Source organism: Leptodactylus fuscus, chromosome 1 (assembly GCF_031893055.1).
Source record: "Leptodactylus fuscus isolate aLepFus1 chromosome 1, aLepFus1.hap2, whole genome shotgun sequence".
NCBI classification, from domain to species: Eukaryota; Metazoa; Chordata; class Amphibia; order Anura; family Leptodactylidae; genus Leptodactylus; species Leptodactylus fuscus.
In genome coordinates, this window is record NC_134265.1 from 205,323,220 (window position 1) to 205,349,679 (window position 26,460).

The window sequence follows — 26,460 nt, forward strand, 5'->3', positions numbered from 1 at the left end:
AGCTGGAAAAATAGTCAAAAGTGCCAAACCGCCGTTTTTTCACTGTTTTGATTCTGATAAAAATTTGAATAAAAAGTGATCAAAGCAATAGCATTTCCCAAAAATGGTAGAACTAAAAAGTACAACTAGAACTGGTAGAACTAAAAAGTAGCAAATCCCATGCCCACCTTGCGGTAAAAACTGCGCTGCGGACACATGGTTATTACCAAAACACTGGTGATTTCCACATAGGTATAATTAAAACAGAAAGTCCACAGAGAAAACATCTGCAAACTTTCTTTTTAAAGTTCTGCGAGAAGAACTGCAATGCATTGCCGCCATGGTTTTAACTCTTTACATACCAGGTTGTCCAGGCTAGAGGGAACATTGTATGTCACCACTCCTGACAAGTCTTTTATTCCCCATGAGATAACAATTCTTAAAACTTTGTGTTGTGTTGTTTTCCCATTTTTCATTCTGGAAATGTATGAAAAAACTGACAGCCAGACATTAGCTGGTTAAAAAGGATTGTTTCTATATAGTTTGGCAATGTAAACACTTGGACGGCATCTGACTACGTAGGAACACACCCCAAACAGGTGATGCCCAGATGTCAGTTTATTCATATATTTCTATGAGGAATAACAGAGGAACAGCACAATATAGGGCTTTAAGAACTGGTACTGCAGAATTATTATTTCAGGGGGAATATGTGTATTTACTAAAATAGACAAGTCAGGAGAGTTGGAGTGTCCAGCTGTGATCATTTACTAAGATTGTTCTCTCCCCATTATGATACAATATCTATGTAAGGGAATTAGTAGATTCCTGTGGGAGGAATATGTCTAAGTAAGTTACAATATTAGGGGAGGGCTCATGGGGAAGGAGAAGTGAATATGAGATCATGTTTGTGTGGAAGGACAGGACAAGTGAAGTTTGGAGTCTCTTTCAGTAGTAAAAATACCATAGCACTCCTCCAGATTTTGGCAAGCAGCAGTGATACCAGCTCTGTGTGGAAAATCCTAAGAAACTGAAATCTGGAGTTTAGAAAAAAAGCATGAAGCGTCCAAGATGTGGCTGCAGGTCTGGTGAGTGGGACTTTGTGTAACTGTTACAGTTTTGTGCAGATCAGTTTAGATTATTAGGGAGTTTTTCATGTATTCCATCTGTGGATCTTGATATTGAGATCTATGTTTTCTAACAGGTTCGGGTTTCTGGTATTAATATTGGTCTTGGACTTATTCAACATACAAGCAATTGGTCAGGTGAGATATGGTAAACCCAAAGATCTCTTACATCCTCACAACTGACAGCACATGAATAGTGATGTAGTAATGTAAGAAAAGTCAGTGTAATGTCAAGAGGCAATAATGTACTTCTACATATCTGCAAACAGTGACTACTCCAACACCAATAGGAAAGTATACTCTGTGGGGGGAATTTATCGAACCCTGCACTCCAGAATTCTGGTAACAAAAAGTTGCAACTTTTAATAAATTTGCCACAAATTACAACTATACGTACTCAGCAGAACCGATCTAATTCTGCACACGCTAAGTCTCTTACTTGTAGAGAGGCACTCATGTTTTTTCTCCTCCAAAGCTATAACAGACCTATACTTATATACAAGCTAGCAAATTGTAACTAGCAACCACTGAATATAGAGAGGTCAGCTCCATCTTAGCTGGGTCTTGTGTATCTGGAGATATCTTTACCTGCTCAATTTGTCTGGAGTCTGACAAAAAAAAAAAACCCTTTGCATTACTCCATAGAAAATCAGGTAAAGTTGTAACATACGTCAATGGTACCCACCATTATAAAGTATCACAAAATGTGAACCAGCCATAGGTATCAGCTCTAATAATCCATTGAAGTGAATGGGAAGTGCCGGCGTATACGGCTCGGCATGAGCAGAGCTTACCGTACATGCTGCCGGTATCAGATCATAGCTATTCCATGAACTTTTTTCTTTTCAAAGTTTATGATTTTTTCTTAGGGTGTTTATATGTATAAAGAACTACATAAATTTGGTATCGCCTTAATCATAACGATCCACAGAACACAGAAAACATGTTATTTTAGATACACAGTGAACGCCATAAAAATAAAAACCATAAAAAAGTAGCAGAAATGCAGAATATATGTAATTCCACGCCATTTAAAAAAAATTTCAGCTTCCTAGTATTTTTTGGGGGAATATTAAGTTATTACTATTATGAAGTATAATTTGTCCTGCAAAAATTAAGCACATTATAGCTCTGTGAATGGAAAAATAAAAACTGATGGCTTCCGGAAGGCAGGTATTTAAAAAAATGAAAGCCGAAACCACAAGCACCAACTTGACAATGTCAAATGCAAGTTGACAGTCACAGAAATCCAACATTGTTGGATTACTGGATGCCGATTGTATATGATTTAGCAAATAGCCTACAATGCAAATCAAATGCGACTTCTATGATAATTGCTGTTGTGTGTAATCCTATTAACATGTAGCCCAGGCCTTCATTAAGAAAAGACGTGCGGCTAAGGCCCCATGTGGCGTCCTGCAGCAAAAAAGCGCTACGGGAAAAGCTGAGGCAGCAGCGCCTCTCACTTCTTCTGCAGCGCTTTGCACAGACAATTCACAAAGGTTTCCTCTGCAGACTTTCTGCTTCCATTATATCTATTGGGAATCTGATGCGTTTCTGTAGATATAATTGACATGCTGCGATTTCCAAAACCGCAATGTTTTTGGAAATCGTCGTGTGTCTGCACCACTAGAGTCCGATCCAATTAGCTGTTACTATAAAACACTGCGTTTTTTTCTGTGGTGGGCAAATTGCAGCATTTACGCCATGTGGGGCTCCTGCCTAACATAATGAACCCTGTTTTATAAAATGCTGCCTGGCATGTTACATTTGACCCTTGGTTCACATCTACATTTGGTAATCCGTTCGAGGAGTCCGCATGGGGACCCCCCCAAACGGACTACCTAAAGCATTTGGAAACGGTGTGCAGTGAAAGCACACGGACCCCATAGACTATAATGGGGTCCGTGTGCTTGCCGCGAGATCTCCGCATGAGTCATGCGGACAGGTAAGTAGATTGTGAAGTACTTTCCTGTCTGCATGTTCCCTGCGGAGATCTCGCAGCAAGCACATGGACCCCAGTATAGTCTATGGGGTCCGTGTGCTTTCACTGCACGCCGCTTGCAAATGCGTTTGGTAGTCCGTTCGGGGGGAGTCCCCATGCAGACTCCCCCAAACGGATTACCGACGCAGATGTGAACGAGGCCTGACTTGTTTAGCCAACAAGTTTGTAACCATGAAGCTGGCATTGAGTGAACCTCACCGTTTACAGCTCCACAACTTCATAACACATAGTAGTAGTTTTGTTGCACAGCCACATGCTCTTCTGTTATACATAATGATATATGTTATCACAGTACACTTGACTTATTGAATGTAGTCCAAGTGCTTGCAACTTTCATTCCTTATCTTATCATTGGAGAACGGAAATTCTCTGAAATTCCACTTGTCCGTCCACTGTCCCTTGTCAGCAGCTCCTAAGAGAGGGCCTGTTAGGGCGTCAGTCACCACCTGAAAGGACTGTTTACCACGGCAGCAGGTCATGAGGGAACATGTATTCACAGGCATGTCAGCTATGACAACAATGTGCTTTCAACAAGCATTGCTATAATGTCAGTCCAGTTGTAATCAGATTATACATACTGGGAACATTCTGTCTTTTAACAAAATGCAATACAAAGCTAAAATGCCTATTAAATTGTACTTTTTGCTATGTAAAATTAAAATTCTGTCCGCCTTGTAATGCATACATGCAGGGTCGGACTGGGGTGTCTAGGGCCCACCAGTGGAATTGTTTCTAGGGGCCCACCGCCAGGACCCTGCAGATCAGCGGCGGTACCAAGACACAACGACTAAAGGTAATAACATGTCGGGAGCCATGCTGCTCACCCACTATACCATGTGCACTACCTAAATGTACTGCTATACCTTGTATGGCAAGTGAACAGCGCGGCTCCTCTAAATGCTACTATTACCTGTAGCTGCTCGCTCCTGGAAGAGGCTGATCTGCAGAGGTCCTGGCTGTTGTATTATCGCAGATGTAATATTGATGGCTTATCCTAAGGACAGACCATCAATATTAGAAAGATGAATAAATCCTTTAGGGCTAGTTCACACAGAGATACATGACCTCTGGCGTGTACACATTCTGTCGCAGATGCCAGGCATCCCGTCGTGGCAAATGAATGGGCCGGAGCCTTGCGCCGCAGATGCTGAGACTAACTCAGCCGCGGAATCCGCGGCAAGATAGGGCAGCTCGCTTCTTTTTTCCGCTACTAGCTAGCGGAAAAAAGAAGCGAGCGGCTCCCATTGAAATCATTGGGAGCAATTTTTGGCCTCAAAATCCCATTGAAATCATTGGGAGCAAATTCTGCCTCAAAATCCGCTGCCAACTTCCCCGTGTGAACGAGCCCTTAAAGTGGTTTCCAGGACTTGGAGCAATTCATGTCCCGGGCGGGAAGTGTAAAATCAAAAACAAATAAATAAAAAAGCATACTCATCTGTCCCCCATCGCTCCGTTGTGCGCAGCCAGTGACCATTCGGTCTCGTGCTGGCGCCTCCTTGCTGAGAGTCCTGCACCTCATGTGATTGCTGAGACTAGTTAGGTGAAGAATTTCCAGGAATGAGACCATGAGACCGAACAGACACAGGCAGGGGACAATGGGGTGCTGGGGACAGGTGAATATACTTTTTTTTTTTTATTATTTGTTTTTTTATTTTTACGCCTCCCACCATAGTGATCACTCCAGTTTATAGACAACCTCTTTTAAGTGAATGTCTGGGCCAAATTTTTTATGGCCACTTCACTGGTCTCCACCAATACAGTGGTCTCTTCACTGGTCCCCCATAATGTATGGGGAACAGTGATGGGGCCATTATATTGTGTGGGATCTGTGATGGGGTAACATCCTGTGCGGAAGGGGGATGTTAAAATGTGTGGGGCATATTAAAGGGGTTGTCCAGGGTTAATCTTTTTATGGCCTATGCTCAGAATAAGCCATAAATACCTCAAACCTCATATTGCAGAAACACGTCTTTGGCTACTACAGAAAAAAAAAAATGTGTTTTACAAAACCAGCAAAGTGGATGAAACGTAATCAAATTTACCTCATCTGCACATGGCAGGAAAAAAAGATGTGGAATAGCCACAAACTCTAAAATGCGTGCGCTTCTAAAAACATGGCCGGTTACTTTCAGCTGCACAATCGGGAGAAAGTATCGGGAAAATGCATCAAAAGCACAATAAAAAACGCTGTGGAAAAAATACATTGAGATTCGCCGCTATTTATTCCACAGGGTTTTTGAGCTGCGTCTCGCTGTTGGGCCTCATCCTGATCATCTCAATATACTGTGTACTAGGGGCAACACGTTGGCTCAGTGGTTAGCACTGCAGCCTTACAGAGCTGGAGTCCTGGTTTCGAATCCTGCCAGGAACAACATCTGCAAGGAGTTTGTATGTTTTCCCCGTGTTTGCGTGGATTTCCTCCCATATTCCAAAAAGACATACTGATAGGGGAAAAAATGTACATTGTGAGCCCTATAGGGGGCTCACAATCTCCGTTTAAATATATATATATATACAGTCCTATGAAAAAGTTTGGGCACCCCTATTAATCTTAATCATTTTTAGTTCTAAATATTTTGGTGTTTGCAACAGCCATTTCAGTTTGATCTCTCTAATAACTGATGGACACAGTAATATTTCAGGATTGAAATGAGGTTTATTGTACTAACAGAAAATGCGCAATATGCATTAAACCAAAATTTGACCGGTGCAAAAATATGGGCACCTCAACAGAAAAGTGACATTAATATTTAGTACATCCTCCTTTTGCAAAGATAACAGCCTCTAGTCGCTTCCTGTAGCTTTTAATCAGTTCCTGGATCCTGGATGAAGGTATTTTGGACCATTTCTTTCTACAAAACAATTCAAGTTCAGTTCAGTTTGATGGTCGCCGAACATGGACAGCCCGCTCTCAAATGATCTGAAAACAAAGATTGTTCAACATAGTTGTTCAGGGGAAGGATACAAAACGTTGTCTCAGAGATTTAACCTGTCAGTTTCCACTGTGAGGAACATAGTAAGGAAATGGAAGACCACAGGGACAGTTCTTGTTAAGCCCAGAAGTGTCAGGCCAAGAAAAATATCAGAAAGGCAGAGAAGAAGAATGGTGAGAACAGTCAAGGACAATCCACAGACCACCTCCAAAGAGCTGCAGCATCATCTTGCTGCAGATGGTGTCACTGTGCATCGGTCAACTATACAGCGCACTTTGCACAAATAGAAGCTGTATTAGAGAGTGATGAGAAAGAAGCCGTTTCTGCACGTACGCCACAAATAGAGTTGCCTGAGGTATGAAAAAGCACATTTGGACAAGGCAGCTTCATTTTGGAAACAAAAATTGAGTTGTTTGGTTATAAAAAAAAGGCGTTATGCATGGCATCCAAAAAGAAACAGCATTCCAAGAAAAACACATGCTACCCACTGTAAAATTTGTTGGAGGTTCCATCATGCTTTGGGGCTGTGTGGCCAATGCCGGCATCGGGAATCTTGTTAAAGTTGAGGGTCGCATGGATTCCACTCAGTATCAGCAGATTCTTGAGAATAATGTTCAAGAATCAGTGACGAAGTTGAAGTTACGCCGGGGATGGATATTTCAGCAAGACAATGATCCAAAACACCGCTCCAAATCCTCAGGCATTCATGCAGAGGAACAATTACAATGTTCTGGAATGGCCATCCCAGTCCCCAGACCTGAATATCATTGAACATCTGTGGGATGATTTGAAGCGGGCTGTCCATGCTCGGCGACCATCTAACTTAACTGAACTTGAATTGTTTGTCCAAAATACCTTTATCCAGGATCCAGGAACTGATTAAAAGCTACAGGAAGCGACTAGAGGCTGTTATCTTTGCAAAAGGAAGATGTACTAAATATTAATGTCACTTTTCTGTTGAGGTGCCCATACTTTTGCACCGGTCAAATTTTGGTTTAATGCATATTGCGCATTTTCTGTTAGTACAATAAACCTCATTTCAATCCTGAAATATTACTGTGTCCATCAGTTATTAGATATATCAAACTGAAATGGCTGTTGCAAATACCAAAATATTTAGAACTAAAAATGATTAAGATTAATAGGGGTGCCCAAACTTTTTCATAGGACTGTATATATATATATATATATATATATATATATATATATATACTGTGTACTACACTATAAGGCTAAGGCCCCATGTAGCATCCCGCAGAAAAAAAATGCTGTGGAAAAACCTCGGTGGCAACGCATCAGTTTTTCTCACAATACTTATTGCAGAAACTCCGCAGAGGTTTCCTTTGAGGACTTTCTGCTTCCATTATGCCTATAGGGAAACCACCGGTGTTTCTCTAGGTATAAGTGACAAGCTGCAATTTCCAAGACCACAACAGTTTTGGAAATCGCAGTGTGTCCGCTGCATGCATTTTTCTACAATGTGTGGATGGGACTGCACACACTATATACCTACACACTCAGGCCTGGTTCACATCTGCGTTCGGTAATCCATTTGGGGAGTTCGCATGGTGACCCCCCGAACAGACTACTGAACGCATTAGCAAGCGATGTGCAGTGAAAGCACATGGACCCCTTAAATTATAATGGAGTCCGTGTGCTTTCTGTGCGGTACGGAACATGCAGACAGAAAAGTACTTCATGATCTACTTTCCTGTACGCATGTTCCGTACAGAGACCGCGCGGAAAGCACACAGACTCCATTATAATCTATGGGGTCCATGTGCTTTCACTGCACACCGCTTGCTAATGCTTTCGTAGTTCATTCGGGGGGGGCATACAGACTTCCCGAACGGATAACCAAACACAGATGTGAACCAGGCCTTATACATATACCATATATACATTATTATAGCATATATACACACATACATTTATATACATTGGGTGATTTCAACATCCCTATTAACAAAGACCACCCCCCTGTTTCCAGCCTCTTGTCCCTCACCGCCTCCTTTGGTCTCTCCCTTTGGTCCTCCTCTGCCACCCACATAAAGGGGGGCACACTAGACCTCATATTCACCCGCCTCTGCTCCATATGCAGCCTCTCCAACTCTCCGTCTACGCTCTCTGACCACAACCTGCTGATATTCTCTGCCCACTCCTCTCCAATAGACCCCCCCCAATCTCTATACCACCACACCCCCGCAGGAACCTCAACCGCCTTGAGACCTGCACCCTCTCAGACTCTCTACTACCACCCGCTGACATATCCTCACTCCAAGATACAGATGCCACTGCTGCCTTCTATAATACCACCATTACCTCAGCCCTTGACTCTGTGGCTCCCTACACAAACACCAGAGCCCGACCGATCAATAGACAACCCTGGCACACTGACCTGACTAAAAAACTGAGACGTGTCTCACAGGTTGCAGAACGCCTCTGGAAGAAAAGCCAATCCCAGGAGGATTTCCTCAGTTACAAAGAGGCAGTTCTCACATTTAAGAACGCACTCACCTCCACAAAGCAGATCTACTTCACCACACTCATATCTGCACTCTCTCACAATCCCAAACAGCTATTCACCACCTTCAACTCCCTCCTCCGTCCTCCAGCCCCCCCCCCGACATCACTTATCTCAGCTGACGACTTCGCCTCTTACTTTAAAACTAAAATTGACACCATCAGAGACAGTCTCACCCTACTCCCCTGGGAACCCCTCTACCCAACTACTCGCTGCTCCCCATCCATGACCTGTTTCTCCTCCATCACTGATGAAAAACTCTCCTCCCTAATCTCCAAATCCCACCTTACCTCCTGCGCGTTTGACCCGATCCAGTCACATCTCATCCCCAAGCTCACTGAAGTCATTACTCCGGCCCTAACCATCTCTTCAACCTATCCCTAGCCAATGGATCCTTCCCCTCCACCTTCAAACATGCCACTGTCACACCTATACTTAAGAAACCGTCCCTCGACCCGTCCTCCCCAGCCAACTATCGTCCCATGTCACTACTCCCGTACGCCTCAAAACTACTTGAGCAACATGTCCACTCCAAACTCTCCTATCTCTCGTCCAACATGCTCTTTGACAGACTACAGTCAGGCTTCAGACCCCGTCACTCCACTGAAACTGCCCTAACAAAAGTCACTAATGACCTGCTAATCGCCAAAGCCAAGCGCCATTACTCTATCCTCCTCCTCCTTGACCTCTCCTCTGCCTTTGACACAGTTGACCACTCCTTCCTGTTAGAAATTCTCTCATCCCTTGGCATCACAGTCCTGGCCCTTTCCTGGATCTCCTCATACCTCACCGACTGCACATTCAGCATCTCCTCCTCACACCTTCTTCCCCTCCTTCCGCTTTCTCAAACTCAACATGGAGAAAACGGAGTTCATCATTTTCACCCCATCCCGTATGGCCCCTCCACCCGACCCATCTATCAAAGTTAACGGAACCCCACTTACCCCTGTCCCACAGGCCCGATGTCTTGGGGTAACCCTGGACTCTGACCTATCCTTCAAGTCAGACTTTCAAACCCTCAACACCTCCTGCCGCCTCCAGCTCAAGAACATCCATAGAATCCGCTCCTTCCTCCTGAAACTACCAAGATGCTTGTCCAAGTACTCATAATCTGTCGCTTAGACAACTGCAACACCCTTCTCCATGGACTCCCAGCAAACACCCTCGCCCCCCTCCAGTCCACCTTAAACTGTGCTGCTCACTTAATCCACCTCACCCACCAATCTTCATCGGCTGCTCCCCTCTGCCAGTCCCTCCACTGGCTACCTATAGCTCAGCGAATTGAGTTCAAGCTATTAACCCCTTCCCGCCGATGGCATTTTTTGATTTTCGTTTTTCGTTTTTGACTCCCCTCCTTCTAAACCCCATAACTTTTTTATTTCTCCGCTCCCAGAGTCATATGAGGTCTTAATTTTTGCGGGACAATTTTTTCTTCATGATGCCACCATTAATTATTCTATATAATGTACTGGGAAGCAGGAAAAAAATTCAGAATGGGGTGGATTTGAAGAAAAAATGCATTTCTGCGACTTTCTTACGGGCTTTGGTTTTACGGCGTTCACTGTGCAGCCAAAATGACATGTCCCCTGTATTCTGTGTTTCGGTACGGTTCCAGGGATACCAAATTTATATGGTTTTATTTACATTTTGACCCCTAAAAAAAATTCCAAAACGGTGTTAAAATTTTTTTTTTCTAAAAGTCGCCATATTCCGACGGCCGTAACTTTTTTATACATAGGTGTGCGGGGATGCATAGGGCGTCTTTTTTTGCAGGGCTGGGTGTACTTTTTAGTTCTACCATTTTCGGGAAATGTTATTGCTTTGATCACTTTTTATTCAAATTTTTATCAGAATTAAAACAGTGAAAAAACGGCGGTTTGGCACTTTTGACTATTTTTCCTGCTACGGCGTTTACCGAACAGGAAAAATATTTGTATAGATTTGTAGAGCGGGCGATTTTGGACGCGGGGATACCTAACATGTATATGTTTCACAGTTTTTAACTACTTTTATATCTGTTCTAGGGAAAGGGGGGTGATTTGAACTTTTAATACTTTTTATATTTTTTTATATTTTTTTTTAACTTTTTTTTAATTTTTTTTTTGCATTTATTAGACCCCCTAGGGGTGTTGAACCCCAGGGGGTCTGATCACTAATGCAATGCATTACAATGCTAATGCATTGCAATGCATTGCAAAAAAGCATCATCTCTTTTGCAGGCTGTATACACCAGCCTGCAAAAGAGAGAATTTGCAGACCGGCTGGGAGCCTTTAACAAGGCTCTCGGCTGTCATGGCAACGGGGGGTCGGCCCTGGAGCATGCTCCAGGAGCCGGCGATCCCTGCCAAAATGGCGGCGCCCATGCGCCGCCGGGAAAATGGCGCCTCCGGCGCCTTTGACAGCAGCGCCGGAGGGGTTAATGCCTCCGATCGGTCCGGGGACCGATCGGAGGCATTAGAGCCGGTTGTCTACTGCTTAAAGCAGTAGACACCCGGCGGCTATGACGGCCGCCCGGCTCCCGGGCGGTCGCCATAGTTACAGACCCGACACGCGCCGTACTATTACGGCGCATGTCGGGAAGGGGTTAACGTTAACATTCAAAGCTATCCACAACCTGTCCCCTCCATATATCTCTGAACTAATCTCCCGCTACCTACCCACACGTAACCTCAGATCCTCCAATGACCTCTTACTCCGCTCTTCTCTCATCTGCTCCTCACACAACCGCCTCCAAGATTTCTCCAGTACATCTCCCATACTCTGGAACTCCCTACCAAGACACATAAGACTGATCCCCACAATCACAGGATTCAAGAAGGCCCTGAAGACTCACCTATTCAGGAAGGCCTACAACCTCCAATAACACTATCACCGCACCACCATCTGTACAGTCTCCCCCTCTCCTTCTGTATCTACCCCCCCTCATAGATTGTAAGCCCTCGCGGGCAGGGCCCTCTACCCCAGCCAATCACTGTTAGTATTATATCTACCTGTATATTTTGTGCATTGTATGTAAACCCCCAAATGTAAAGCACCATGGAATTAATGGTGCTATATAAACAATAATAATAATATACATTCATATACCATATATGTCATATATATACTTATATGAATGTATGAATACTATATATACTCACATATATACATACACTCACTCCTACACATTATAGTATACTGTATATACATATCTGCATACAAACATACAGTACTCACACAACATACAAGACACAAACTTTAAACAAATGTACACATATTAAATAGACAGATTTTACCAAAATAATATACTCACATTTTCCAGAAGAGTGAACCATCACAGCAGACTGCTTCCAGTCTTCCCCACATGCTCTGATGTGAGAGACGACTCACTGTGAAGAGGAGGGGGAGGGAGGAAGTCCGGGCAGCACAGCAGGTCCTCACAGGAAAGCAGCTATACAATAGCTGCAGCAGGTCAGTGAGAGGATTACGAGCAGCCATTATAGCCGATGCTGAAACTGCACACATGTCCTCCGATATATACTTTCCCTATATATTGGGAGGACACTATGTGCAGTTTCAGCATCAGCTAATGGGGGCCCATGTGTGTTGAGGCAAATGCGGATGCATTGGTCAGGTGCTCGATTGGGGGCCCCTGACCAATGTATCTGCATTAGTACAATGAGGACTTAACAGTCGGGGCTCGGGGCCCACCGGGGGATTCACCTGCAAACATGTTAGTGTTACTGTCACACTACATTTTTGTAATTCAGGTAGGGATAGGGAATCTTTTTTTCTAATAAAAATTGGATCAGTTTTTTTTTTTTTTTTTTTTAATGTTATAGACATTCAAGAAGACTCTGACCTAGACCATCTGCTAGGTCAGTGTGCTATTCGGGTTTCTCCTGATTGACCCATTCTTTTCTGTGGGCCCGTGCTCATGACCATATATTAGACAGTGTGGGCTGCAAAACTCAGGACCGCTCCTATTCCTGTGCAGTTTTGCAGCCGTTCTTCAGCAACCCCTATTCATTGAATTCATTGTTCAGTCACGGCCAGATGCCAACACACAGTTGTGTGCAACCAGCCTAAATATAGGGTCACAACTGCGTTCTATATTCCTTTAGGAGCCTCTGATTCAAGTTCAAGCTTCAATTTTTATATATTTTTTTGTCTTGAATACCAAAATGGAATCCTGTCAGAATCCATTATGGTCAATGGGATTTTTCACTCTCTTTTGGTGGCCATCAATTATCATATCCGTCTTTAGCATCCATTCCATTTTCCTATGGTGAAACAGAAATATGGAATCAGTGCCACATTGTAAATCTGACCTTATGTTCCTCTCTATGCTCTATACCAGGGGTAGGGAACGTACGGCTCTCCAGCTGTTGCAAAACTACAACTCCCAGCATGCATACTGGCTCTGCTGTTCTGGGAACTCCCATGGAAGTGAATGGAGCATGCTGGGAGTTGTAGTTTCACAGCAGCTGGAGAGCCAAAGGTTCCCTACCCCTGCTCTATACACTGTTGGCATCCTGCATAAACCCCATTAGAACTGTGCTGTTATGTGGACGCATATTAAACGCCAATGACAGTTTGTAAAAGGAACAGAATCTAGGCACATTAAATCCTTGGAAAGTGTTGGTCACCAGCAGGGGTGTACCTAGAAATACTGGGCCCTATAGCAGACTTTTGAATGGCCTCTGGCATTATACATTTGGCCTCCCTAGATCTCCTGCAGAGCACCACTGTCAACTATTTACCCAAAAGATAAACATATCATATATCTATGTATATCACTAACATTTATATATGGAGCACCACACACACACTATTCACAGCAATGTCCTGTCCACTGAACACCTGATCTATAAAAGAGCTATCCATCCTTAAAATATACTAGAAGTTCCCTACTCATATAGATTAAGACAAGACCTTCCTCCCCCAGGGCTGTGGAGTCACAGTTGCAACCAATTTTGAGTGGAATTGGATGGTAAAAAGTTACCATCTCTGCTTCAAAATACAATCAATATGATTATTATATTCTACGATTATTAATTTTGTATAATTAATTGGATGCATGGTTTTATATTTACTTTTCAATTCAATCACTGGGTTTTTAAAGGGATTCTATCATTGGCATTTCCTTTTTAACTAAATACATGTAGGAATAGCCTCAAGAAAGGCTATTCTCCTCTTACCTTTATTATTCGCCGTTCCTGAGAAATATTTTCTTTCTTCCTTATGTAAAACTCATTTACATAAGGAAGAAAGAAGATATTTCTCAGGAATGGCAGCGTGGATAGGAGTAATAAAGGTAAGAGAAGAATAGCCTTTCTTAAGGCTATTCCTACATGTATTTAGTTAAAAAGGGTATTCTAATGATAGAATCCCTTTAATGAATTTGAGGATTTTTATTGCTTCTGATTGACCATGGCTGAAGTAGTCAGAGTCAGAGCAGGAGTTGGAGTCTGAGCCAGTGGCTAATACAATCTTGCAGTGACTTGTCACTTTCTGTGTACAATACCATTAGGCCTTGGTGAGATCTAGATTTCTATGCTGTGTATTCATAGGCATCATGACAATGGCCTATAGCTCTGTGCTAACATTACATGTTATTTTTAGGTCTTCACCTTCAACCGTCTAGGTGTTATTGCCACAAATAGGTTATATATGGTAGATATGGACAGATGGTTAACACCACTATGTGACTAGCATGTTAACTCCACTACCAAATGTATTGCATTTTCTCTCATTTCTGTCAAACTTTGCTGTATAATTTCCCTTTTTTCCATATGCTGTTTCCATGAAAGCAATAGGAAATAAAATGTTTTGTTGTTTATGGGGTCTCTACTCCAGTAGATTAGTATTCTGTTTATCTACAGTAGATATATATATATATAGCCCCCCAAAAAATTTGCATTCAAATTTTGCACCCATCCTGAGGAAGTGTAATGTTGTTTCTGATTTGTTTCTAAAAGTAGATCACAGAGAAGAGGGTTCTCCATTCAACAACTGGATTATGGGCAACATGGGGGCCTTGGAAGGGCTGCTCCAGTTCATGTGGGGAGGGTGTGACTCTGAGAACCCGCCAGTGCCAAAGGTAAGCAGGCAAACCTTTTAAAAATCACATCTTAAAATTATAATATATATATTTTTTATTTAAAAAGGTTCCAAACAGCTACCTAATATATCTTTATATGGCCAGGACCCCACATGGCACAAAAACCGTGGCAAAAACTGCGGCATTTTACAGTCACTGCAAAGTGGATGGGATTCTAGGCATTTTCCTTATAGGTATAAAGGAAGCAGAAAGACTTTCTGCGAAAAGCGCTGTGGAAAAAACCCACAACGCAGAACTTCTGGTCCATATATGACGGATGTTTGTAACTCAGAGTTCCTGACTACGTCCCTGAATAATACTGTCGAGGTGTTCCAATCTATCTGGGGCCATGGGATTCATACCGTATATTGCAAGGCCTTTGACCCTAACTCCCTTAATCCCTTGCCTCCTCCATCATTACCCTTTCATTTTTCCCTTTGTCTTCTGTTTATGTTCTTATCTGATTCCTTTTTCATGACATTGTTTATTGGTTTTAAACAATAAAAATCAATAAGGACGGAAATGCTAGGGTTACCCGATGGTTCCTGTCTCTGCAAAATTTTGCGTTTGATGTAGAACACAGGCCAGGGAAATTATTGGGAAATGCTGATGCCCTGTCAAGGGTGCATTGTATGATGGCCACAAATGCCCAGCTCTCCGGTCTGGAGAAGAGGGGGGGGGATATGTAAGCCGATGGCTGGTCAGGTAATGGAGGGGGTGTACATCTCACCCAGACTACTAAGGTGGGTGAAATGAGAAAACTCCAGAAAAAACGTTCCTCAGAAGATAACTATTGTCTTCTGAGGGTTATTTCAGAGTTCCCGTTACTGGGCTGGATTTTTAAGAATGACAGGTAGGTTGGTAATGGGACCTGTCATTCCACCCCCCTCCAGTCCACACTTTGGGTTTGTTCCAGCAGCGACTCAGCTGCAGAGAGTCTCCTCGTCAAGGAGGCTTAAGAAGTCATCTCCAGCAGGGTCGGACTGGCCCGCCGGAGCACCGGGGGATCCCCCGGTGGGCCCCGACTATACATAGCATAGGCAGGGGCCCGATCATCAATGGGGTGGATCGGGTGGTTAGGGGCCCGATCGGGCCCCTGACATTTCAATCGGGCCCCTGCCCATGTCAGAGGAGGATTAGGGGAGGCGCTTAGGGCGCCTCCCCTAATCCTAAAAACCAGCGCAAGGAGAGCTACCGATGTTCTTGCGCTTGTTCAGCCATCTACGTATCAGCGTAGGCGGCGTCATCACGCCGCCTACGCTGATACACAGACGTCTGACAGAAGAGGATGCGGCAGCAGCAGCAGCAGCAGCGCGCGGTCGGACGGTAAGTATAATAACTTTTTTTTTGTTTTATAATAGGCCGCTGCCTGCTGGAGTATCTACCAGCAGGCAGCGGCCTATTTACCAACTCGGACCTGCTCACTGCCGCCCCCGCTTCCTCTTGTACTTTAGGCCGCGGCGGGCGGTAGTGAATAGGCCCGGGCCAGGCCGCGATCCCACTGCCGCTAATATTATACTCAGGTGTCTTTTCAGACCCCCGAGTATAATAATCGGGGCCCCAGGGGAGGTGAGAGAACATAATAAACAGTGTTACTCACCTCTCCGGGATCTGATGTTACTCCTAGCTGGCTTCGGGGCTATATGGTAATGCCCAGACGTCACGTGGTCTGGAATATTACCATATAGGCCCGAAGCCTGTGCTAGCAGTACTATATAGGCCCGAAGCCTGTGCTAGTAGTAATAGCCTGTTACTGCTAGCACAGGCTTTAGGCCTATATAGTAACAGGCTGTTACTGCTACCACAGGCTTTGGGCCTATATGTTACTGCTAGCACAGGCTTTGGGCCTATATGGTAATATCCCAGACCACGTGACATCTGACACATTACCATATAGGCCCAAAGCCTGCTAGGAGTAAAATCGGATCCCGGCGAGGTGAGTAACAGTATTTATTATGTTCCCTCACCTCCCCTGGGGCTCCGATTATTATACTCAGGGTCTGAAAAGACCCCCGAGTATAATAATAGTTCATGGGTGTGCAACTGTGGGGCATAATAGAGCTTGAAGGGTCCACTGTGGCCCCTGTAACCTCTATTATGCCCTACAGTGGCCCCCCTGCAACCTCTATTAAGCCCCACAGTCTATTGTGCCACTGTGGGGCATAATATAGGCTGCAGGGGCTGCTGTGATATATATATATATATATATATATATATATATATATATATATATATATATATATATATATATATATTGGGGTTGGATGTGTGGAGAAGTGAGGAGTCAAAGATGTCTGTGTTTCAAACTTTACAGAGTCAAGTCACAGCTGGAAGAAGTGGTCATGGCGGTCCAAAGGGAAGAGACGGGAAATGTGGGAAGACGTCTCCTGTGAGTATTACTGCACAAAATATCACATTGCATTGTATTTATTGTAATGTTGTAATTTATTGTAATGGTACTGCTAGCACCCCCAATCCCCCCGCTGTCTGAGGCGAACAATCGAAAGATGCCCCCAAATCTTTCAATTACTACAACTCCCAGCAGCTCCAGATGCCCTGGAACTGTTGAGAGTTGTAGTCCACTCACCCCATAGATAATGTCCCACTCTATTGTTATGCTGGTGCCCTTTTCTAGAGCTCCAGCATAACAATATCCAAGTTTCAGAAACCGCTGATGACTTAGGGTATGTTCACACATCAGTATGCCATCCGTCCGTTTGAATTCAGTTTGACACTTCAAAACGGACTGGTACACATACTGATCTCTACACTGTTTCCAATTGCTACTTTTAATCCCCTTATCTGTCCTCTAGGGGATGGAGAGCGTTTGCTATCAGCATAAAAAGGTGTCAGTATGCAATCAGTATGTGCCTCAGTCCGTTTTGAAGTGTCAAACTGAATTCAAACGGACGGATGGCATACTGATGTGTGAACATACCCTTATCTGCCTGAAAATGGCTGACACCTGGCGGACTTCATTATGTTAATGAGGTCTGCCACTGTCTGTGTGTAACCGCCATTTTGATAGTCCACCTCTCCGTCATTCTGGTCCCATGGTGGACCTGTATGACGGAGAGCTTGCCGCTGTTGTGAACCTAGCATAAGGCTATGGCTACACTATAACTTCTGTCATACAACCAAAGATGTGTCGCCCTGTGATTCTTTCACTCATGTTAGTGAATGGAGTCACATTGCAACCTGAGGGACCCAATGCGACTCCATTCACTAATGTGAAAGAGTCCCAAAGGGACACTGCGATCTTTGGTTGCATGAAGGAAGTAGTAGTGTAGCCATAGCTGTTTTGCACACTGTATTGTGCGTGAAAATGCAGTTTAAACGTGTATATTGGCAAAAACTGGACGGGCGATATTACATATGGCAGTAGGGTGGGCCCCTGGAAATAATCCCACTGGTGGGCCCTAGGCACCCCAGTCCGACCCTGATCTCCAGCAGCAGACTGTGGCAGAGTTTGGCTGGAGAGCCAACAGAGAGGTCATATTTTTGGAGCTGTGTCCTGAATAATTCTACTGGCTTTTGATTTCTGTTACTCTAGGTGAGGTAACCTATTCTATGTTTAGTTAGAGCCTAGCCGGGCAGGTATTTATTTTTTGTATTGTTTCCTTTTGTTGTTGCACTACCTTTTTGAGTGAAAATAAACTCTATCTTTGTTTTAGACTAAAGAAACTGGACTTTTGTATCTATGCCACCCCACCTAGCAACCCCAGACCCTGATAACATATGCAGTTTATATGATTTCTTCTTTCACAGGAATAATACACAAGTGACATGTGCAGGAGAACAACGGCAGTATAAATCATGTCAGTCCATGGTAGGTCTCTGGTTTACATGTTTTCCCATTTGTTTCAAAATGTCAGATGAACGTCATATTAGATGGTAGAGGTAGCAATCCCACCTAGGACCAACTACTAAAGTGTGCTGAAAGATTATATCAGATTTGTGGGATTCTGAAACTTGTCACCTCTTTTCCTGATCAACTGTTGACCGTAGCCGTTGGTGTCTGACGTATACTGGAAGCTCTGTCTGTTGTGTCTGTGCAGCGTTAATGCAGAAACTATGTAGTTCTAGCTTTGGCAGCTGCTGTGAACTGCTGATTGGTGGGGGTGCTATTCATGGACCCCACCAACCCAAAAGTGATGAGTTATACTAACAAAAAGTAATCAATATCAAAAAGCTGAAAAATCCATTTAAAAAGAGTCTATCATTGGCTATAGCGATCTTTAAATAAGCATATCTTTGCCTTTAGAAAAGCTATTCCAGGCATACCTTTTATGCGTTGTTTTTGAATTAGCCCGCTTTTCTTGATATACTAATTACCCTTCACGGAGCATCGGAAGCCTTCTCGATTTTCCCTAAGCACAGCTTGTGTCATCAGCCTTCCCCGGGTCTTACCACCCCCTTTTTTACACATGATCCCTCCTCCTACAGTTCTTCACTGCTTCCTTCAGAGCAGCTAGTCACATACAGCATGATTAAAATCACGCACATGCGCTGTACGTGACTAATTGCTCTGGAAATAGTTAAGAGGTGTAGGAGGAGGGAACATGTGTAATGACGGAGGCGGTGAGAACCAGGGAAGGCTGATGACGCTGCGGTGCTCACGGAACATCGAGAAGGCTTTTGGTGCTCTGTGTTGGGTAATTTGCATATCCATAAAAGTGGGCTAATTCAAACACTGGCACCGATCAATGAATAAAAGGTATACCTCTAAAGGATATGCAAAGATATGTTTAGTTAAAAATCGCTATAACCAATGATAGACTCCATTTAAACAATAAAAGTAAAATAATATAAAGACATCTACTGTATAACATGTACCAGTAATGCCACAGCCGGAGCGTTCATTTGTGAAGCATGACTTGAGGATTGATACTAGTTTTAGTTGCTTTAACATACAGTATATAACTTAATATAACTGCATATAACTTAACAGCTGTGTCCAGCAGATTCAGTGCCCTTTAGAAATGTACAATGTGCCATCTACAACAACAAGCCCATTCCTGGCTCATCTAATCAAAGATACCACTGGGTGCCATTTTATGAGGGTAAGACAAACACTGAGCATACTGTCATATAACCCCACTATGGTTGTACTGTGTACAGATCATTTATTAATATTTCTAGCTCCTAGTGATTTCATAGGCCTCTCAATTGCTTACACATTTTAGCATCCATTCCCTGTGACTTGAACTGTTTGGCCACTGGTTACAACTTTTATTACAGTTTTGGAAGAGTATTGGATGGAACTAGTTGTGGACCAGGCTCGGATGGTACTTGCATCAATGGTCAATGTCTGGTAATTATCTAGAAATTAAAAAGATTACTATCATTACTTTGCTCATATATGCTTACTACTAGTTCAGGATTTACCTTAAAACATACAATGTGTGCATTCTTTCTACAGACAACAGGCTGTGATGGTATCTTGGGTTCTGGAGTGATAAATGACTTATGTGGAAACTGCGGTGGTCAAAATGACTCTTGTGTTCACATCAAGGATGTTTTTCGGCTTCCTTATCCATCTTCAGGTTGAATAAGGCTACATATATATATATATATATATATATATATATATATATATATATATATATCTACAGCTACCGTGGATTTTGTTCTATTTTATTCTCCACGTATAACTTCTATGTATAAGAAGTTCATTGGATTGTTGAGATTGATGGTATACTCAAAACAGATGTTACAAGCATCGAATAGTCGAAGCATTTAACCCCTTACACACATTCCTATGCTGGCAAGGTATTCGAATACTACTCGCTCATCTCTAATGGGTAGTTCTTACAGCAGGATCCAACCACCAACTTTCACAGTCAAATTTGTGTAAACTGCTTTTTAGATCACCAAAACAACACCTAGATTTTAGGTTAAAAAGTGATTGTATTTATAAGTAACTGTACTGTACTTGACCGTCTGTTAGGCTGGGTTCACACTACCATCATTACCATTATTTAGTGTCCCTTGCTCTCATCTGTCAGAAGCAATAGACATTAACCCCTTCCTATTGTAGCCATTTTCGATTTATTATTCCCCACCTTTCCAAAAGACAACTATATTATTTTTCCCATTTATAGAGTTGTATGAGGTCTTAACTTTTGTGGAATAAAATGTACTTCTCAGTGGTACCATTTAATATTCCATATGATGCACTGAGAAGCAGGAAAAAAAATGAAAATGGGTTGGAGTTAGATAAAAACTGCATTTGCACAACTTTCTTACGGCCCATTAAAAAAAAAATTAAAATATTTTTTTACCAGGTTGTTTTAATGTATTCTTTCATACAATATATATATTTTTTTAATATTTAACATATTTGTTATTTTATGTATTAGGAATTTTTGATTACAAAAATGTTACACGTATTCCTGCTGGTGCAATGCATATTAAAGTGATGGATCGAAGTCGCAACATTTTAGGTAAATAGAACATATTGCCCATATTGCTGCAAAGACAAATGTTTCTAAAATAAAAGTAATTCATTTATCTTTATTTGTTTACCTGGATCTGGCATTTTGCACCATCTTTTGTTGTTTTGGTGCAGGTTATCCTTTAGTATACATGATCATTAGTTCTCCTCCCGCATCATATTATCTTTCTTTCAGCTCTCTCCCATAGGTTCATGAATATTATAATGTGTGCGGAGCCAGTACAGCAGTGCATGCAGTCTACATGGTTCACTAGTAGGACCTGTATGCACTGTCCCTCTGTGAGGAGTGTTTGGGGGAGATACTGTATTCTATCTTCTATAGTACAGCATGTAAAGACCATATTAAATGCAACATGTTAAAGTGGAAAAATGGTTTTTGGGTGAAACTTAATAATAAAGTCATACCCTATTCTTACTACAGACCCTTCTCCGCACTTATATTACAATTAAACCCCCAAATCCTAAGACACTATCATGGTGTAAGTATACTCCCACTGGCTCTTATTTATGTAAGTGACCTTAAGTTGGGTATATGTATGATGGCAAAGTCTGCAATGAAAAAAACGGAAAAAAAATGCTGCTTCATGAAGACCTATCAATGAACATGTAGTACCCATTGGGTACCCAGAATCAAATCTACTAGTGGGCCCTAGACACCCAGTCCAACACAGGTGAAGTAAACTGCAGCATCAAACATAGGGACATAGGGTTTGTTTTGTAACCTTGGAGACATTTTTTTTTTAATTAAAATATACAGTGAATATAGCCTTTAAATTGGGAAATCTATTCTGCTAGTGTTAATGCTGTTTTATTGTTGTGCACACATTTTTTTTTACCAGCCCTGATGAGTTTGAGTAGAGGCTATGTGATAAATGGGAACTGGGTAATATCCCGGTCTGGAACATACAAGGTGGCGGGGACAGAGGTACGCTACTCCCGTGCCACAGCCAGCCATGAATACCTGGAAGCAGCAGGGCCTACTGATGAGGATTTGTATGTTCTGGTGAGACATTTTTATTTCTATATGTGGAAATCTGTCATCACTCATTTGTTTTGTTTTTTCGCACATTATTGCCACCTCCTTTCTTTGTGGATGGATACAGTAGTAGGTTAAATTTTGTCCTGCATACTATGCTCCAAAAAGGTTTGAAAATCTTATCTATTTTTGCAAAATAAAATATATAAATTTAAAAGAAAAAAATACAGAAATGTATATTGTTTGGCAGGATGTGCTTTATTTGTGCTCTGCAGTGTAGCCTTTGAGATAAGATTTCTGGGTAATATACATACAATTTATTAGCCAAGACCCTGTCCTGACACTTTTACTGGGTAATTGTTATAAAAATAGGAATAATATGGAAGCAGTCATAGGACGACCTCATACCCTTCAAAGATGGGTGCATTGTTTCAACACTTTAACCAAGGGAAATTGTCAGGTTTGGGGGTGTGCAGTGGTTGAAATTGCTACTGGGCCCTGAGGGGGCCCCAAGTCCTCTCTACAACATAAGAAATCACCAGTTTTATAAATGTCATATGATCAGTGCGACACCAGTATACAATTTGCATTGTTTCCCAGAAGTGTCAAGGTACGCCACTGACCATATGGAAATTTTCTTTCATAAAGTCCATTAGAAAAATACTGCATAATAATCTATTGCATTCACTAAAACTAATACATGCAGACACCACATGGACTGCAATAGAGGTTTGCATTGTAGATCCAACTTTCAGTTCTACAGTTCTACTCTATATGTGTTCACATCCACATCATAATTTACTTTATTTTATCTTTACAGGTTCTTTTTCAGGAACAGAACCCAGGTATTGAATATGAATACTGGCTACCTAAGGACACTTACTACAACATGCGGACAGATTCACAAACCGCACGGCAGGCCGTCAATTTCGTTTTGGAAGCCCGGGTTCGTACACCTACATTTGCTAGTGTAGAGGAGAAAAGGCCAGAAAATAACCAATTCTATGACAATACAGGTATAACCATAATATAACATACAAAAAACATGTGCCCTCAAAAGAAAAACCGATAAAACATAACTTTTATTCCCAGTAAAGTAAAAAACCAGGATGCTGAACCCTTATGTAAAAGTAGCTATTATGTGATAAGGAATGCTACAAACACTTCAGTGGAGTAGCCTAATATTGTAATGGGAGTTCACTCCTACCAAGCATGAGTCCAGGGGTTAAGAGATATAAATACTCTTGGCATGTGTTCTGGCGGAGTAAATACATTTATTCCGCCTAAATATCACAATGCCTGATAAAGTCTCACATTACAGCACAGAGAGGAGCTGCTGGTGTTCAAGAAATGTATCAACCAACAATTTGTTATTGTAGAACTAGAGAGGACAGGGTAACGGTGAACTTAATAAACCAACTGGATACCCCTTCAGTCCACTGGTTCAGGTAGTAGAGCACTAAATAGCCTGCCAGGGGTAAATTTCTCTCCCTGTGTACTACAGACTACCTGTTTGACTAACACAGACTCCTAAGTAGGGCTGACCGTAACTGAAAAGCTAAGGTAGCATGACGGAACTCAATAAACCTTTCCCACCACCTAACAGCGATAGTCACATAGTCCCAACATGTTTCCCTATGACGTCAAGTTCATCAGGAGACCAATACATTGTCCCAGGACCCTAATTGCGGTTAAAACTGCAGTTCCCAGGACCCTGATGGTGGGTGCCGGTACTCATAAAGGGTCTTGGAAGTCAACAGGAGGCTATTCTTTTCGGTGCTGAATCTGACGCAGATACCACACCAAATTCAGTGCCATTTTCCTCCGTGTGAATGCACCCTAAATGCTTCCTTTATATTTCCCATTCTTTTTGTAGCCATTCCCAGGTTTGGCTCAAAAAAACGCACGAAAATCTTCAATAAAAAAAAGCAGATTTTCTGCAACGTGGGACCTTAACCATACAATGATATATTCTATGCATGCTTTTTTTCCTATACAAATGAAGTTAAATAAAATTAAAATGAGGGGTTTTTTTAAATCAAAGTATGAATATTAATAGTATAAAATATACTACCAATAATAAAGTGTATAATGTAAAAAAAATACTACAAAAAATAGTATGAAATGAATAACAAATTTTAGATCTATTTCTAGCCCCTCACCTTACACAGATTTTCTGCTTGCTTGTGTTACTTCCTGTGCATCTGTGCTTTCTGAAAGAAATCCCTCCCTCCAGACAACATCTTATGGGAATTTCCTTTTACTAAATTCCACTCTTTATTGACTTGTACAAACTTTTCTAAAGCTTACAAATAATGACATCTCATGCTCTGCTAAATCCAAAACTTGCTCCTAATATTGGTGTTATATAAAAATATCTTAAAGGTTCTCTCTCACAGGATTTTTGCTATTTTAGATAAACATATGCCTGAATAGTCTTTAAAAAGGCTATTCAGGTCCTGCTAATCATTTATTAAAAGACCCCCCCCCCCCCCCGTTTTAATGAATTACCTTTTAAACGTATATGTAAATGAGCCCTCCGTGCATCGTGGGCATTCCCGTGCACCCCTAGGATCATACTCTGTTCACGCCCTCCTCTCTTGGTTCTTGTATGTAAGTCCCTCCTCTTGCTTTCGATTGACAGCCTCTAACTGTCTCTTCCCTGCTAGTTTCACAGGACCTGTGATGACATCACTAATGCTCTGTGATTGGCTTCACGTCACTACAAGGTCCTTTGTCGTCTTCTAAGTAGTGATCTATAGAGAGCAGGGGCTGCAGCTCCCTGTGTCTATCATAAATTTCCATGTGCACAGTAGATCTATGCTATGATAGAAAAAGGGATCTGCAGTATAGTAAAGTATATTATAAAATTTATTAATATCACAAATACTGCGAGAAAAAGGTTTTCATAAGCTTAGTTATGGTTTAAAGGAATCTACATGCCATTGTTTCTTACTAATGGTAGTGATAAAGTAATGAATACTCAGTATTTTCAAATTATTATTGTTATGAATTTTTCACATTTTTTGTTTCTTGGATGAGATTGCCAGAAGTGTTTACAGTTCAAGGGCAGATCCCAGAGGAGGAAACATTATTGTCAGAGTGATTTCGGTAAGCATGGGATTTAGTCACTTATTTATTGTTAAATCTAATGGTCTAATAAACTATCTAAATGTAAATGTTAACGCAACATGGGGCCACCTCAAACCTGTTCTAGTCATGTGCTACTCGCACAGGTACAGGACTTGCTATGTGTTTACCAGCATATTTGTAAAGAGTCTCTTGTTTTTGCCCATGACCAGGACAGACTCTGATTCTCCGGAATGTCAAAAAACTGTGAAGAACTGAAGCATAAAGAATATTAGAAAGTTCAAGAACTTTTACATAAATGTTGAAAATCCCTATTTCTGTAAATTCATTACATTTTGATTCCTCTCTTTCTGTGCAGTGATCCGTGGCAAGGTTTTGAGCCAGAAGATTATAGGTCAAGAGACACGCTATGACATACATATTGAACATGTGTACAAAAGTAAATTCCCTCTTGTGCAACGAGAATACATTTGGGCATCTAACAAGTGTGACTGTCCTAAGCTACAAGATCATAAAGAATATATCCTGATGCCTTCCAGACACATGAACTATGAGCGTACTCTCAACAGGATCATGCTCACCAATAACACTTATGTCAGGCGCTGGTCACAACATGAGGACTACCAAATGGAACAACTAAATAGATGGTGCAGAAGATCCTCCTGAGAAGGAGAGGAAGGAAGCCCAACTTCATCAAATATGGGAACAGCAAGGCAAAATTATACGTGAGAGCACTTGTAACCAACAGTACATGGAAAACATCAGTTCTCAGATATCTCATTTAGTAGTAAAATAAAATATGTTATTAGACTGCTATTTTAACAACTAACTCAGCAAACAAAATTGTTATAATTGAAATGTTTTGACTTTAAGGTAATCTAAAATATGCATACAATTAATACTACACTCATAATATTGTTTATTGATTATTTTGGTATGATGGATCACTATATAAATCATTGATTCTAGGACAGGGGGGAATATCTCTGTAAGGTAGGGTTCAAATCTAAGTGACCAACTGGTGCACAGCCACTACTCACCCGTGACGGATGCCACGTGGTTAGGTAGTAGTGGCAGAAAAGGTACAAAAAAATGTGGTAATTGCCGTGCATGTGGTTTCATTGATGGGAGTAAGAACTATCACAAAAACCTGGGAAAATCATTCCCAGTAAGATGCCTAGTGAATTGCAGAACAAGAGGGGTCATATATTTGATGACTTGTGTCTGCTCACAGCAATATGTGGGAAAAGCCAGCAGGGAGTTCAGGCGTCTCATTTTGGAGTACAT

At 41.9% G+C, this 26,460-nt stretch overlaps 2 protein-coding genes across 6 annotated transcripts in view; both read left to right on the forward strand.

Moving 5' to 3' along the window:
• Positions 1–26,460, forward strand: part of C1H19orf25 (chromosome 1 C19orf25 homolog) — a 245,185-nt gene that overhangs the window by 78,007 nt on the left and 140,718 nt on the right. The window lies entirely within an intron of this gene.
• Positions 908–26,179, forward strand: ADAMTSL5 (ADAMTS like 5). 5 transcript variants are annotated; one of them, XM_075283455.1, is made up of 13 exons: positions 908–1,067; positions 1,184–1,244; positions 14,532–14,650; positions 16,965–17,039; positions 18,419–18,479; positions 19,602–19,713; positions 19,837–19,964; positions 20,073–20,196; positions 21,013–21,096; positions 21,947–22,110; positions 22,904–23,099; positions 25,126–25,194; positions 25,532–26,179. In XM_075283455.1, exons 1-13 carry the CDS (start codon positions 1,051–1,053, stop codon positions 25,837–25,839), a joined length of 1,518 nt encoding a protein of 505 aa, XP_075139556.1. In that variant the 5' UTR covers positions 908–1,050; the 3' UTR covers positions 25,840–26,179. The 5 variants fall into 5 exon arrangements, with proteins under 5 accessions (XP_075139556.1, XP_075139585.1, XP_075139563.1 ...); XM_075283484.1 differs by having other exon boundaries at positions 25,134–25,194; positions 25,532–25,658; XM_075283462.1 differs by lacking the exon at positions 16,965–17,039 and having other exon boundaries at positions 25,532–26,177.

Coding starts and splice junctions, on each gene's coding strand:
- ADAMTSL5 (XM_075283455.1), top strand. Junction 19,714..19,836: donor CTGGGTGCCATTTTATGAGG/GTAAGACAAACA, acceptor TACACATTTTAG/CATCCATTCCCTGTGACTTG. Junction 21,097..21,946: donor TCGAAGTCGCAACATTTTAG/GTAAATAGAACA, acceptor TTTTTTTACCAG/CCCTGATGAGTTTGAGTAGA.